At 33.5% G+C, this 17,272-nt stretch overlaps 1 protein-coding gene across 1 annotated transcript in view; it reads right to left on the minus strand.

The window, feature by feature from the left end:
• ACVR2A (activin A receptor type 2A) overlaps positions 1-17,272 on the minus strand; it is an 83,308-nt gene that overhangs the window by 30,863 nt on the left and 35,173 nt on the right. Inside the window, exon 2 of the mRNA XM_068545162.1 lies at positions 2,251-2,458. Within this exon, the coding sequence (XP_068401263.1) occupies positions 2,251-2,458 (208 nt within the window). The remainder of the gene's footprint in view (positions 1-2,250; positions 2,459-17,272) is intronic.

The raw sequence follows: 17,272 nt of genomic DNA on the forward strand, positions 1-17,272 counted from the left end.
ACTTTGACATTTCTTGAATCTTCTTTTCCTTTCTCTTATTTATGTTACTACCTTTAATATTTCTTTTTTAATCAAATTCAGAACATAAAAGCAGAAATTCACATACTTTTAAATTGGCATTTAACCCCTAGAAACAAAGCTGATGTAGTGATTATCACTGTTAAGAGCAGGCATTTGCACTGAACAACTCACTCACATTATGTAGCAAAGTTTAATATCCAGTAATACTGGTTTTAGGTGAGAAGCACAGCAGCATTTTACAATAAAAAGAACAGGGATCCCTGATTTCAACTAATTAATAAAGACAGTTTTGAATAAAGATGACCTCCAAACCTCATTTTTTCCCTAACTTCTTCCTCAACTTTTCTTTTTTTATAAATTGAGATATAATTTGCTATAACATTACATTAGTTTCAGGTATACAACCTAGTGATTGGATATTTGCATATATTGTGAAATGATCACCACAGTAAGTCTAGTTAACATCTCATCACCACACATAGTTACAAATTTTTTTTTCTTGTGAAGAGAACTTTTAAGATTTACTTAAATGTTGCTAAGTTCCTTAGCAACTTTCAAATATACAATACAGTATTATTAACTATAGTCACCATTACATCACATCTCCCATTATATCCCCAGGACCTATTTGTTTTATAACTGAAAATTCATACCCTTTTGACTCCCTTCACCCATTTGCCCACCCCTCATCCCCGGCCTCTGGCAACCACCAATGGTTCTCTATATATATGGGTTCTTTTCTTTTTTTTTTAAAGATTCCACATACAAGTGAGATCATATGGTATTTGTCTTTCTCATCTGATTTATTTCACTTAGCATAATGCCCTCAAGGTCATCAGTGTTGTCGCAAATGGCAAGATGTTCTTCTTTTTTATGGCTGAAAAACAGTTCATTGTATACATAGACCATATTTTCGTTACCCATTCATCCACTGACAGACACTTAGGTTGTTTCCACATCTTGGCTATTGTAAATAATGCCGCAATAAACATGGAGGTGCATATATCTTTTCATGTTAGTGTTTTCGTTTCCTTTAGATATATACCCAAAAGTGGAACTGCTATATCACTGCTATTTTTAATTTTTTGAGGAACATCTATACTGTTTCCCTAGTGGCTCACTTACTCTTTCATAACAGCAAATATCACTTAATGATCACCTCTGTTAATAAAGAAGCTAATAATCAGAAATACAGCTAAAATGTATAATTACAGAGTAATAATCCCCAGAAAATTCAAAGATGTAGAAGTATACCCTAAATAGTAAATATATACCTAAATGACAATTTTAATTTTCACCAAAAGTGGAGCTAATCCAATTTTCATGAGTTTATTCAACACATTTTACTATTAATCACATATGGCCAATCAACCACAGATTTGTGGTAATCTATTAAAGCCCCTGAAAGTGGATCAGTATGTAGCTAGAGTTCCGTGAGTGTATTAGTTATTTGGCTCCAAAAAGTCTGGTTATCTAGGATTCTGTACCTTCTGCAGTCATCAGCACCCACCCTCAGTGAAAATCCTGTGGCCCAGGCAGTTTAAGTGATCGGCCAAACATCTAGGGACACCTTGCAGAAAGATCACAGGCAGTCAATGACATATCCACTATATTTTATTTCCAACAGAATAAAACAATTTAAACAAGATTTTTTAAATAAAATGTAGCTTTCTATGAGGATTGTGTTAGTTCTGATGTAATTCTGAATGTCAAGTTAAAATGTCTCTTGGGATAAAGAACAAAGGCCTACTCTGCAAGGAAATGTAGTGAGATCAATTTCTTCCAGATACATAAAGAGGGAAACTAAAAGGAAATTAAATACTATGATTAAGCTTTATTCTCCTTCAGGATAGATTTTCAACAGATATATTCTCTCTTAAAGCAATTTTAAAAATCCTTTTTCCTTAAAATTGGTGTTTAAAAAAAAACCTATAACCCTACAACATATGGAAAGAAATGTTTCTTATCTAAAGTTCTCACTACTTGATAGATTATTCAAACTATATCGAAGATAAAACATAAACATGCTATATTTATTTTTTTACTTTAAAATATATATCTTGTCATTACAACATGTTATAATGGTCTTCATAATCCCATCTTAAAAAAGAAACATTTACGTGAAAATCCATGCATTGATCTTTCTCCTTTTAAAGAAATGGGGGTGGGGGGAATGGAGGAAATGAAAATTATTCAACACTATCATAAAAAAATAAAATGTGTTCTTACCTGTCATAGCAGTTGATATCATCCAGCCAACAACCTTGCTTCACTATTTCAATGGAACCAGAAATATTCTTCCAGGTAGCAAAACAATGCCGCCGTTTATCTTTGTCACCATAACAGGATTCAACACCAGTTCGATTGGTTCTATCTCTTTCCCAATTAGCATTATAGAAAATACACTCCTGAGTTTCTGATCTACCAAGTATAGCACCTATAAGATAATAAAACGACAACTTTTAATATAACTGTATTTGTTCTTAAACAGATTGTCTCGTCTCCCAGTATACGAAACTTCAAATCTCCCTAAAATGTCAATAATTTACTGCCTTACTAGTGTTATAACATTGGGTTCAGGTTTCCAGGTCAATCTCTGCACTTTAAGTATAATAAACATAATAATAGAAAGCAACCACATATATCACAAGGTTTCTCTGTAAAAGGCCAGTTTCACTTAAGAATGTCCTTGATGGAAAGCAGTACAGTTGTTAATTTTTTAAAAATCTTGACCCTTGAGTAGACTTCTTCTCAATATTGTGTGACAAAATGGGAACTAACCAAAAGCACTGCTGCTACACACTGAAGTACAATGATTGTGCCTCCAGAAAAAGCCCTTGCATGATTGAGTTGTGAACTAAACCAACCAAGGTTATTCAGACTTGAGTATTTGGCAGAAATGTTCCCAAAATGAACCAAGTAAACCTGTTACTTCAAGAAAAACACTGACAGTATGCACTGCCAATAATAAAATATGAGTTTTCAAGCAAAAATAAGAATTTTGGAAAATTTGTACTTACCACCACCATTAGCCTGACACCTTCCCAATACTTAAAGAATTTCTGATGAGTGGTGATATTAACAAATGTGACTTTTAAATACAGAATAATGAGATGTGCCAATATTTAGAAGGTCTATATAATTCAGAGAACCAATATTTTCCAAGTGAATTACGCATGACGCTTGAAAAACACTCATGGGCAAAAAATCCATACAAAATTCAAGATAGCCAAGTAGATTTTAACATTACAGAGGACAAAAAGTTCATTAGTGGTTTCAGATTCCACACTGTAACTAACTTTTAAGAAACTATCTCTTGTCTTACATGGAAAAGCAAGGGAACTGGAATACCCAAAATAATTCTGAAAAAGATGTACAAAACAGAATTCATCCTGTTTGTTTGTTTGTTGGCCGCACTGCGTGGCTTGTGAGATCTTAGTTCCCCACTCAGGCATTGAACCCAGGCCATGGCAGTGAAAGCGCCAAGTCCTAACCACTGGACCGCCAGGGAACTCCCCATATTACTTGTTTTTAAGACTTGTACTAAAGGTTCGGCAATCAAGACAGTGTGGTCTTAGTAAAAAGACAGACACATGAACCTACAGGACAGGACAGAGAATCCAGAAATAGACCCATACACATACAGTCAATTGATACACAGCAAAGGTACCAATGCATTTAGCAGAGAAAGTCAACAACTGACGCTGGAACAATTGGACATCTATATGCAAAACAAAGAACCTCAACTCATTATCAACTCATAGCTCATGCTGTATTCAAAAATTAACTCTAAACACATCACAGACCCAAACTAAAACCTAAAACTATAAAATTTCTAGAAAAAAATGAAAAATCTGGTGACCCTAAATTATGAAGGATTTCTGAGAACACAAAACACATGAGCTACAAAAGAAAAAACTGGTAAGTTGAACTTCATTAAATTTGAAACTTCTCTTTGAAAGTTAAGGGAAAAAATTCAGACTGGGAGCAAATACTTGCAAATTACATACCTTAAAAATAACTGATATTCAGAAAATATAAAGAGCTCTCACAACTCAACAATATGAAAACATACTACCCAATTTCTAAAAACTGAGCAAGAGATTCAAATAGATGCTTTATCAAAGAGATATGAACGGGAAATACTACATAAAAAAATACTCAATATCACTAATAATGAGGGAAATGCAAACTGAAACTAGATCTAATACTGATTGGAATGACCAATACAAAAACAAAATGTACAATCTCAAGTGCAGGTAAATATGTAGAGCAACTCGGACTTTCACACATCGGTGGCGGGAATTCAAAATGGTCCAGCCACTTAGGAAAAACAGTTTGCCAACTTCTTATAGTGAAATGTGCACCTACCATACTACACAGCAATCTCATGCCTAGGTATTTACCTAAGAAATGAAAACGTATGTCCATGCAAAAATCTATACATTAATGTTTAGAGTGGCTTTATTCAGAATCACCAAAAGCCAGAAACCACCTGATATCTAGCACTGGTAAATGGAAAAATAAACATCTATACAATACAAAGAAGTGAGCTAGTGATAGCTGCAAACAAATGGATAAATTGCAAACACACTATGCTAAAAATGAAGACAGTCTGAAAAGGCTACATATTGTATGACTCCATTTACACAATATTTTGAAAAAGGCAGAAGTACGGGTAAAAAATCATATCAGAAGCTGGGAGGGAGGGGAAAGGGCTGATTACAAAAGGGCATGAGGAAACTTTGGGGGGTGATGGAAATATTCCACGTTTTTATTGTGGTGGTGGTTGTATGATCGTATGGGTTAATCAGAACTCACAGAATTGTATATCCAAACAAAATACATTTTATCCTCTGTAAATTATACTTCAATCAACTTGACTTAAAAAAACAACAATATCAAAGAAACTACACTTGCTGGGTTTTGGTATAGTATCAAAGAAAAACATCCACAATTATCTTAAAAAAGGATTAAAATTTTTCTAACTATATATCTGTGTATGGCCAAATTTCCTTCATGTCAAAACAACACAACACATTGTTGTATCACAACAAATTGAGTGGAAAAAACAGATATAAGAATCCAGTTGTCTTCTACTAAAACAATTAAAAAGAGATCTGTAACAATTTCACTAATTTTTTTGTTGTCTTGGAAAATATTTTTCATAAAAATCTATTCTTTTGTTAACATATAATGGATTTACTGTCACTTCTAAATAAATTTTTTTTTAAATTTTCTGTCTCAATTTCTAATATGATGAATATTTACAGATACAAACCACATAAAAACTCTTTGGGGTAAGTCTAAAGAAGTTCTGAGACCAAAAAGTTTGAGAACTGCTGCTCTACAATGCTCTAGCACAGAGATATAATTATAAGCTGATAAAATCTGTGGCAGTAATGGTGCTGTGGACTTCTCAACTACGGAAGAAATAATAGTGTGAGCGGACATGTAAACTGTGGCTGGTAACGCTATGTCCATTGTATTTTATAAAAGAAGGGCTGCAACTACTATTCATCTGTATATTAACAGTAGCCATTTTGTAAATTATTCCTTTTCAGAAACCTGTTGAAAATAACAGCAAATTAAGTTTCCTCCTTTACTAAATAACCACAAAGCAATCATACTCTGCCCACGTTATCTCAAAACAGGGGATGGCAAACTTTTTCTGTAAAGGGCCAGAGAGTAAATATTTTAGCTTTTGCAGGCCATATGGTCTCTTTCACAACTACTCAATTCTGCCATTGTAGCACAAAAGCATCCAGAGGACAGTAAATGAATGAGCATTGTTACATTCGAATAAAACTTTATTTACGGACAGTAAAATTAAATTTCATGTAATTTTTACATGTCACAAAATATTATTTTTTGAATTTTTTTTCCAACCATTAAAAAATGTAAATATCATTCTTAGTTCACAGGCTGGATTTGACAGGCTGTGTGGTCAGCTACCTCTTTTTTTTTTTTAAGTTTTTTTTTTTTCTTTTTGATATGGACCATTTTTAAAGTCTTCATTGAATTTGTTACAATATTGCTTCTGTTTTAAGTTTTGGTTTTTTGGCCGTGAGGCATGTGGGATCTTAGCTCCCTGACCAGGGATCGAACCCACACTCCCTGCATTGGAATGTGAAGTGTTAACCACTGGACGGCCAGGGAAGTCCTGGTCAGCTACCTCTTGAAACAACATCCTAATTCCCACATTCTAGCTAACCTGCCTTTTGTTTGTTTTGTTTGTTGGGGAGGAGTCTTCTGTGAACTATCACTTGTGTAATTCATGTTAAAAACCACTATTAATTATTTTTAATTTCCAAAAGAAGACTCCATTGAAGCACAGGAACAACACTTGAACTAAATAAAACTGACCTCCCAAAAAAGAACATTGCCTATGACAAAAATGCCAGATAGGTTTTATCTTTGGTGTCAATTCCAATCAATTAAGAGTGGCTGCCAGGAGCCATGTACTGAGAGATTTTGAGGTAAAGGGTTTTGAAATTAGTATAGAAGGAGGGGAGAAAACATCAGTATCTTTTCTTTGCCACCTCTGGTCTTGAAAAAAGATAAACAAATGACTATTTTCTTTATTTCTTTTAATACTTCTTAATATTTAATGGTAAGTTAAGATTTCAGATGATTTTCTAGATTTAGACTATCACTTGATTGATATTATCCACAGATAGAAAGAAAACTGCTTAATGGGGAAAATGACAATCTTGCCACCCCCCTCCTCAAGCTGATTGGGTAATCAGTCTCTATCTATCACGTCTTCAACTGACCACTAAATATAATAACATGATAATTATAAAAATAAACCAAGTTATATGTATTTTTACGTTAAGCTCACACAGTGACTTTAAAGGTGTAGTTCTAAAAAGGATGACAAAAGTTACCTATATTTACTAGTTTTTAAGAGCATATCCCAACTTAAAATTTTCTGAAACTTTAAATTTCTACCATAGGTTTATTCTATCAAAGTAATTCCAAATAGTTAATATGACTTTCAAAAGAAATAAATGAACATAAAAGGTCTGTGTGCAGGGTTTATTATAATGGTTCTTAACAAATGATGTGCATCAGAATCCCCTATGTGTTTTCTTGAATTCATGTTTGAGTGCCATTTTGTATGCCCGAGGAATGAGCAGTTGAAAAGTACATGGGGGGCAGCAGGCAGATATATAGATGTATAGATACTGTATGTATGTTTTCTTTTCTCCTTTTGGCAAAGAGCCACTGGTGATCTAATGTTCCTCCCCAGTGAAGTACCACTGGCTGTGACCTGAACTTGGAATTTAGTTTACAAACTGTGACCTTGAACAAGTTACCAAACCTTTCACTGTTTTGTTTCCACATATGATTCAATTTCCCTAATAATTCCATAATTATTATGGATAATTCCATAGTTTCATAACTCACACTCAGGCAAGTTATAGCAAATCAGTAAGTCTGGTCGCAGAATCTAGTATCAGAATTATTTTAGATAATAGTTCTATTTCCAAAGTACTGCTTATACATAATGACTCATACTGACCATTTCATTTTTCCTACCATTTAAGAAAGAAAAAAAAAGAAATACACAGGACCTGAAATTTGTTAGAACATTTGGCCATAAAGTAGGACTGTAAAAGTCATACTCAAAATCTGAAATACTCCTCCCATGAGGAAAAAGTAAATTGTACCTACTGCGACTGCACCTGAGGACAATTAGGGTTTTGTTTTTTAAAAGCATGAAGTATTAAAATAATACATCAACACTAATTTTACACAATCTCTTCCAGAAAAAGATGAAGAGGGACTACTTAACAACTAATTTTCTGAAGCCAGTATTACCTTGATACAAAAACCAAAGACAGAACAAAAAAGAAGAGGGATAATACAGGCCAGTATCTCTCACTAACTCAGATGTAAAAGTTCTCAACAAAATTTTAGCAAACAAAATCCAAAACTGTATTTTTTTAAAGTAATACATCACAACCAAGTACAATCCATTCCAGGCATGTAAGGTTGGTTTGATATTCAAAAATCAGTAAATGCCATCTGCCAAATAAACAGGCTAAAAGAGAAAAACCATATGCTCTATCAGTATAACAGGAATAGACAGAAACTTCCCCAAAGTCACAAAGAGCACCTACAAAAAAACCTACAGCCAACATCATACTTAATGGTGAAAGACTGAATGCTTTCCCTCTAATATCAGAAACAAGGCAATAATGTCTACTCCCACCACTTTTATTTAACACAGTACTGAAAGTTTTAGATATTGCAATAAGGCAAGAAAAAGAAATTAAAGGCATACCAACTGGAAAAGAAGATATAAAACTGTTTCTATTTGCAGATGAAATGACTGTCTATTTAGAAAATTCCAAGGAATCTTCAAACAAAAAAAATGCTAGAACTAGTGAGTGAGTTCCGTAAGATCACAGAATACAAATCACCACACAAAAATCAACTGTGTTTCTTTATACTGACAATGAACAAGTGGAACTGAAATTAAAAATTAAAAGTACCAGTTACAATTGCTCCTAAGAAAATAAAATACATATAGTCTAATAAAACATATATAGGATTTGTATGATGAAAATTATAAAATGTTGATGAAAGAAATCAAAGAAGACCTAAACACTTGGAGAGACATACTGTGTTCATGGATTGGAAGAGCCAACATAATAAAGATGTCAATTTTCCCTAAACTGAAATATACAGGATTAATCCAATTCACATCAAAATCTCAGCAAATTTCTTTGTAGACACCTAAAAGAGCTTATTAATGTGTTGAAAAAGAATAATAAAGGGAGAAATCACTCTTCTTGGTGTTAAGGCTTATCATATAGTTGCAGTAGCATGACAGTGTGGTACTGGTGGAGACAAAGACACAAAGACCAGTGGAACAGATAGAGGACCCAGAAACAGACCCATACGAATATGCCCAATTAGTTTTTAACAAATGAGCAAAAGAATTTTAACAGAGAAGAGATAGCCTTTTCAATAAATGGTGCTGGAACAGTGGACATGGTTCAAGCAAATATTTCTTAAATGCCCTCCCCTTTGCAATCTATCATCATTCTAACAGTTTCTGAAAGCCCAGCTCTTGCAAAAAGCCTCCCAGGCTAAATCTCACATATGTGACAATTTTCAAGTTTTCTCATCAGAACTCCTCCTTCCCACAAAACGCACACTACTTGCAATCCAATATAAAATATTTTATATTTATTCATTGTTTTTAGTTAGTTGTCTATATAAGTCCTTTCATACATCAGAATGCTATTGGATCTAAGACTGTCTTACTTGCCCTCCAAACATAAACAGTACTTAATGAATGATTAAAATGTAAAAATGTGATGTGACAACTGAATTTTAAAAATCCACCAACTACTACTGCACCCCCATCTCCTTTGAAACAGGTAGATGGAATTAAAGAATCTTTTACAATTATGAATTGTATTAATTTCTTATCTGATTAAGATGACAATGTTTTTCACGGCCCTGCGACCAGCCTCATCCTATCACAATTTTCCTATGGTATGCGACCAACATTAAACAGAAAGAAAAGAACTGTTTTGACAACTTACAAATCTGAGGCTCACTTCTGGAAAAGTATTTTAATGCTGTCTGAAACTATCAACAAGTCACTGAGAACAGAGTATAAACAGGCTACTGAATGCCTTCCCTAACCTTGTGCCTCCCAAAGGCAACTTAGTTTGCTAGGAAGGGTTAATGAAGTTTCAAAAATAATGAATACAACATGAAAAGCAATTCTTGTTTTCCCTTCACATGTCACTGCTTCCTACCACTCTAGGGGTAGAACACACGTCCAAAGAGAATCAGCTATGGAAGGCAGATCAAACTGAATGATGCTTTTAATCAAAAACATTTTATAGTACAAATAAAATAAAATTGTATCAAAACATTGATACAACCCTCATGCAACCCTCAATATGACAGATACCCTAATTTCCCCCAATGAGTAGATATTTTTAAAATCTTTTAACCAACTTGAAATATACAAACTTTTCTATATTTGTATGAAAAGCCTAATGTATACTTATTTTAACTCATTAATTTAGTTTTATGAATGTTTTAAAATCATGAAGCACAAAAATTTTAAAAACAATTTTGTTCAAACTTCACATACCTCTTTCAACAAGTGTCATCTCATTACCTTCTTTTTGAGTCATTTAAAAGTAACAAAACTTGAATTATCTTCATTTCCATTTAAGTTGTTTGAGAAACAGTACTTTTTGAAGTCATATAGAATATTGTCACTGGAAATGTTTCTCCAAGCCACAAACTTCCACTCCCATAATACTAAGACACTGTTTTTTTCCCATTGTTCTATAGGTATATATTGTGATGTTCATAAAGTACTTACAATATTGCTCTTAAAAGTGAGATTTTAAATTTTTTTTACAACCTTTGTGAATAGTTTACAACAAATTATGAGTTAATCAACCCTCCCAAGAATAATTTCTTATCTGCTTGAACTCTTTATTCCCCTTTTACCTTTTCCCTCAGGAAACTTCCATAAAAAATCAAAACTAGCACTGACTGGCATCATTTCAAGCCTGTCTGTCTTCTACAAACATTATTCTTCTATTCAAAATAAAATTATTGAGCAAGAGCCTCAAAATATTAAAATCTTTGCAAAGTCTCAAATATAAAATGACTTTTTCTGGGAATAATCTTTGAAGAAAACTTTGCTTTTATATTGAACATATAAAGATGAAAAAAAATTGATCATATGCTTGTACTGTAAATTAAAACACCAAGATAAGGGCTATAAATAAATGCAGTAGGACTTTGGAGATGATAACCTGGACCTCCACTAGACTATGAGCTTCCAGAACAAGCCCTATTATCACTGCTGTATCACCAGTACCTGGCACAGTACAGGAACTCAATAAACATGCACTAAATCTATTAGTTAACAAGGAAATGAAAAAAGAAGGTTTTATGGAGGAAAGGGAACTAAAGCAGGACTATTAAGGAAAGAGACAGAACTGAGCTAAACAGAGACAGAGAAGATCATGATCAAATAAACAGGACTGCGGTTAATCAGTGTTTGACAAGATAGCTTTCACTAAACATGAACGGTCCATATTCTTCAGTATTGGGTATAATCAAGGCAGATTTGCAAGACATCAAAAGTTAAGAATAGAAGTTATATTTTTAAGATTAACCTGAAAATCAGTAAACTGTGTTGGAATGGAAGGAAACTCAGCAAGCCATACTAACTACCCAATAAAAACCAGGAGTCTATAATATCCATGCTTATCAGATGGCCACAGGTATCAAAAGGACTGACAAATTAGAATATGGAGATCAAGTTTTTGCTTTACACAGTCTCTTATTTGGTCTAAGTGTAAGAAAGTAAGATATAAGTGACCTGAGTTAGGTATTTGGCTGTTGATAAATGTTTAGCTTACATCATCTTACAAGATAAAGCTTTATTCCATATATATTTACCCTATGTTTCTCTTTTTTGTTAACTCTCTTCCTGATGTTATGTTCTTACTATCATGAAAGGTATGTATTGTCCGGGATAAGCAAGGTATCTTCAAAGATAAGGCACAATGGAAAAGTGGTTTTGCCTATAGCCACAAAATGTGTGGGCAACCTATAAATGCCCAGATCTCAAGATTGAAATAGTTCTATGCAGTTCTCTGGCACTCATTCAAAATACGAATTACATCAAAACAGGTACAAGTAGATACAAGTATTACCTAGACTGTATAAAACAGGTTTCTGATATTAGATGTTCATTTTGGGGGGAACAGGGAGATCACGGTGACTGCAGCTAGAGGCCAATATTCCCATCAGAATAAACAGACTATTTTTTAAATTGCACAAAAGCCAAAACTGGGCATAAACTTAGAAGAATAAGAGATAAAGGTAAATTCTCAAAATCAGAACAGACATCCTAAGACAGATTAAGGAAATCCCCCCCACACACACATACACACACAAAGTAGTTTCTACTAAAAACAACCTACAAGTCTCAATTACTCTGAAAAGACACTAGGTACATTAAGGGGTTTTAGTGCTTCATTTGCTTGGGAAAATGCAGGCTTTCTTTTTAGTAAATCATCAAACTCTGATGTAAATACGGATCACTTCAGCTGCTATGAAAGAAATGTGAAATATTACCCTTGAGGAACCAGCAGTATTAAGAGTGAGAAACTTAAAAAAGCAAAACAAAACAAAACAACTCATCACAAAGTTTTCATCAAAGTAACATCTGCTAACTTAAAACCAGCAACTGAAGAAAATTAGCAATACTTATTAGAGAAGTTTTAAATAGCAGTACACTTCTATTAAAGGAAAAGAATACAAACTGAAAACTCACTATGATATTAAATAACAGCTATATCACTTAACTAGCCTTATTTTAAAAATCACCAATGGCCTTCATATTTATAACTAAGATGCTTAGTACTAGAAGAGAAGAATCTAAAATTCTTGTTTATTACTTCTATGTGTTGTGTAATTTCTTTCCCACTTTAAAACTCATTTTAATAATTTGTTTTTATGCATCTATAAACACATCAAAGGTCTTCTGGTATCCTTTCTTTTCTATATTAATAAACATCACAGAAGTCACCTTCCCTATTTGGCTGCCCTGGGCTGTTTTTAAGTATTAGGAAAAAAAGTAAAGTCCACAATGTCCCAAAAGACTTCTGATAAACAAGTTAGAAATATGAGGAAGGAGAATATATTTTCAAATAAAATATGCAACATTTTAGGACCTGTCAATCTAATTTTTTATTTTTATTTTTTTAAACTAAGCACCTTCCTACCACCAAACAATCACTTCCAAAGGAAAACACAAACACTTTCTGGCAATTTTCCCAGAAATTTTTTTTGCCTTGCCTGTTATACTCAGTACTATCAGTCTGACAAAATAGTGCAAGATTCTGTCCATCTAGCTTAAGTAATATAAGCTAAAAACACAACGTATGTGGAATAAAATAAAAATATAAACATTGTACGTTGTAACACTAGACACTGTGCGTGCATACGTGGGTGTGAGAAGGAGAATAAAAGTAGATGTCAACATTTAACCACTGGTTATCTAAGGACTCCTAATGTTAATTCCTGACAAATTACTACGATAACCACCTAAAATGTATTTTAACACTGTTAACTCATAAGTGACTGATTTTCCTCAAATAGTTCCAAAATAAGTACATATCTACTTTTATACAGACCAAGGTTTGAAGAAAGCATAAATTTCTCAAACCTCTCTCTTAAAAAGCCTTAACAAAATTTTAGAGGCCCAAAGAGAACACCAAATTTGAAATAGTAGAATTTCCTTTTATAAAAGAGGCAAGCAAAACCTCTCTAAATAAAGCCCTTACAAATTTCTTATTTTTTAATTCACTTAATTGTAGATCTAGTTCAATACAAAGAGGTGCATTTCTGTATAGCAAAATTTTTAAAGAACCTCATTCTTTAAACTCTTCTTTAAGCACAGAAGATGCTCTACCCCTGGCTTGTTCAATAAAAGATGGTAACTTAACCTGTGCTGAATTACTAAACACTAAATAACAAAAGACATCCATTATAAAGTTCTCTCCCAAAAGAAAGAAAAATTTCTTTAAAAGTAACATCTTTACACCTTTAAAGGTAACCGTTCTCATTCTCTTAAGGAATGACTTGACATCTTTTTAGGCAGCAATGTACTTTAAGTTGGTATATTTGGTTGGTAGCCTGGAATAAAGCATTGATTTTATCATCAACCGCCAAAGAATTTCATTTTCCTGAATACATAAAGTATATATAGAATAATAGGAAACAGGAAAAGAGCAAACCACAAAACTCCAAATTTGTGATTCAACTGACTAGCACCTGGGAACACATTTAAGATTACTTTTCTAGGACAGTCCAAGAAAGCCTGGCAAATTTCCAGACCTCGACCTCCCTGTGCCTTTTTAATAATTAAAGGGGGGGGGCGGGTAATGGTTGTATGAAAAGACCTGCTTTCTTCTAATTTTAACCAATATAAGTAGGCTTCTTATAACATTATGAGGGAGAGATTTCTACAAACAAAGAACAAGAAAAACAGAAGCCCAATGTTTTCCCCTTCACAAATTAGAAAATTCCACCCTTCTACCCCTCTGCCCCTTGGCAGGACACTTTTAAAGTCTATTTTGGTGACACGCTACATGAAATCTTAAGAGGACATTATGTCTTTCACACAGGTAGAGAATCTTCCACATTCAACAAATATATAGTGTTGGTAGGCATTTTGATATTTAAGTACTAAGCAAAACAGTAAAAAAGAAAATATTTTCAAAATTTGAGATATCTTTAACCTCAACCTGGGAAAAAGAAAAAATGAGTCCTAATTTTTAAAACAAGACACTAGAAGTAGAAAGCAGGAGAGAAACTTACAAATTTTTAGATATTTCTGAACTTCAATTAAGGCTTATTCTAATTTCTCCTGTGAGGTAAAAATGGGAAGGCAGGAACGATAAATAAATGATCAGAAGGTCACAAAGACTAGGGAATTTCAAGTATGCTTCTTTATCAATGTATTTTATTTAAAGGAAAAAACTCATGTTATTGCCTCTAAAAAAGTAGGATTTTGTGTTGGAACTGAATTTGGAAGATAAAAAGATGATTAAAAAAATATAACATTTGAATGAGATATCCTGACAACATACAAAAGAGCTCACTAGTCATCACTGCTTGGCATTACAGAACAGCCACACCACCAACTCCTTATCAGTAGACAGGTAGTACAGACACCTTAGAAAGCAAATAAACCCTCTATACAGGCCTTCATATAAAGAAACCATACTTTCATACTAGCACCCTTAAACGAATAAAACAATAAAATAATGTTACCTACCTTGTCAAATGAAAATTTATAGATAACTGACATCAAAAAAAAAAAAAAGAGCAAAATCATTTGGTCATAAGAAATCAAATTGTAAAAAAATCTAAGCTAGTTTTTGAAGGAGGTGAGTGTCAGTGGAGTAAGAAGGTTATACTGCAAGTCACCAATCTCTCTCCCTGCGCTAGGGCAATAGCCTCCCTAACTGATTTCCCAGGTTCCACTTTTATCCTATTCAAACAAAATCAAGTCACTCCCCCACTTTAAAGCCATTCAATGGCTTTCCACTACCCTTGGCCTTAAAATAAAATATGAACAAATCCTATAAGGCCTTCCACAGTTTGGCCCCCGTCCAGCCTTAATTCACACCAGACAAGCAAACTTCTTTCCTGGAACATCAAACTCCTTCGGGCCTTGATACATTCTTTCTACCACAGCCTCCCCATCCCTAACCCCTTTTAATGGGTGAGATACTGGAGTGGAGTAAGCATTGAGAAAATGCTTGGAAAAGTTTAATAAGAGTTACCAGATCATGAAATGAAAAAAGGCAAAATATCAACTCTTAATTTGGAAATAGTTCTCAAACAACGGAGAACACAGTTTGATTATATTTAGGAAGTTTTTAAAAACACATATATTTACCAGCTTCACTCTTAAGAAACTACTGATCTCTTAGCTCTTAAAAAATTAAAATACTCAGTTAATTTTCTATGATATTTCTATAACTATTACCCCACCCTCCAAAAATGAAAGCTTCATTTGCTACTTAATTCATAAGAGAAAAGGGAAAGCCCTTAAATCTAATAACCCTTTTAAAAAAATCTCTAAATCACAACAATACAAAACATGCACCCTTCCTCTAAACCCCAGAGAAAACTAAGCAAAAATTTCAGGTAAACATTCTAAATCAAATGAATATTTGATTCTAGGTTATAGTTACTGGCCTCTTGTGTAAAATTTGTGAGAGCTGTATTTGTAAAAGTCATGTTTGCCCATTTTAAAGATAAACACATCCATCTAATACCTTTCAACAACTACCAAAGTTGTTTTAGACGTTGGCTTGTCTGAATCTTATAAAAGAGGAGTAGCAGGAATAGTAAAAATCAGATTAACACACTCATTCTTATTTAATATTACAAACTATATTTTATCTAAATCTTTCATGTTTACAATTGTAAAACATTTCCTTCAAATCTCTTCTAAACTTGAAGAACACATTTTTTTCTTGAACACTTCAATAGTCTTGCTATATTAATACTGCCCAAATCTAATAGACAATTTTGTTCTATGTTACTTACCACAAATTAATAGTATCTCAATAAAATTTTCCCTCCACAACTTAATGGAACAAAATATATATACTACAGGCAATAATTTTTACTCTAAGTATTCATACTTCTCTGTACAGGCATACCTCGGGGTTCGGGTTCCAGATAACTGCAACAAAGTGACTATCGCAATAAACCAAGTTGCACAAATTTTTTGGCTTCCCAGTGCATATAAAACTTATGTTTACACTATACTGTAGTCTATTAAAACTGCACAAAAAGCATTATGCTTGAAAAGACAATGTACATACCTTAAGTAAAAAATACTTTATTGCTAAAAAATGCTAACCATCACCTAAGCCTTCAGTGAGTCGTATCTTTTTGCCAGTGGAGGGTCTTGCCTTGATGTTGATGGCTGCTGACTGATCAGGGTAGTGGTTGCTGAATCTTGGGATGGCTCCGGCACTATCTTAAAATAAGACAATGATGTCTGCCACATCAATTGATTCTTCCTTTTTATGAATGATTTCTCTGTAGCATGCAATGCTGTTTGACAGCATTTTACCCACAATAGAACTTCTTTCAAAATGGGAGTCAATCCTCTCAAACTCTGCAGCTGCTTTATAAACTAAGTTTATATAATATTCTAAATACTTTGCTGTTATTTCAACAATCTTCATAGTGTCTTCACCAGGAGTAGATTCCATCTCAAGAAACCACTTTCTTTGCTCATCCATAAGAAATAAATCCTTATCCATTCAAGTTTTATCATGAGGCTGCAGCAATTCAGTCACATCTTCAGGCTCCACTTCTAATTCTAGCTCTCTTGCTAACTCCACATCTGCAGTTACTTCCTCCACTGAAGTCTTGAACCCCACCCCCCTCAATCTGTGAGATTTGGAATCAACTGCTTCCAAATTCCTGTTAATGTTGATATTTTCACCTCTTCCCATGAATCACAAATGTTCTTAATGGCAGCTAGAATGGTGGTGAATCCTTTCCAGAAGGTTTCCAACTTACTTTGCCCAGATCCATCAGAGGAATCACTCACTATCTATAGCACCCATGGCCTTATGAAATGTATTTCTTAAATAATAAGACCTGAAAGTTGAAACTACTCCTTGATCCATGGGCCACAAAATGGATACTG

Source organism: Eschrichtius robustus, chromosome 5, assembly GCF_028021215.1.
Source record: "Eschrichtius robustus isolate mEscRob2 chromosome 5, mEscRob2.pri, whole genome shotgun sequence".
In the NCBI taxonomy this organism is placed as follows: domain Eukaryota; kingdom Metazoa; phylum Chordata; class Mammalia; order Artiodactyla; family Eschrichtiidae; genus Eschrichtius; species Eschrichtius robustus.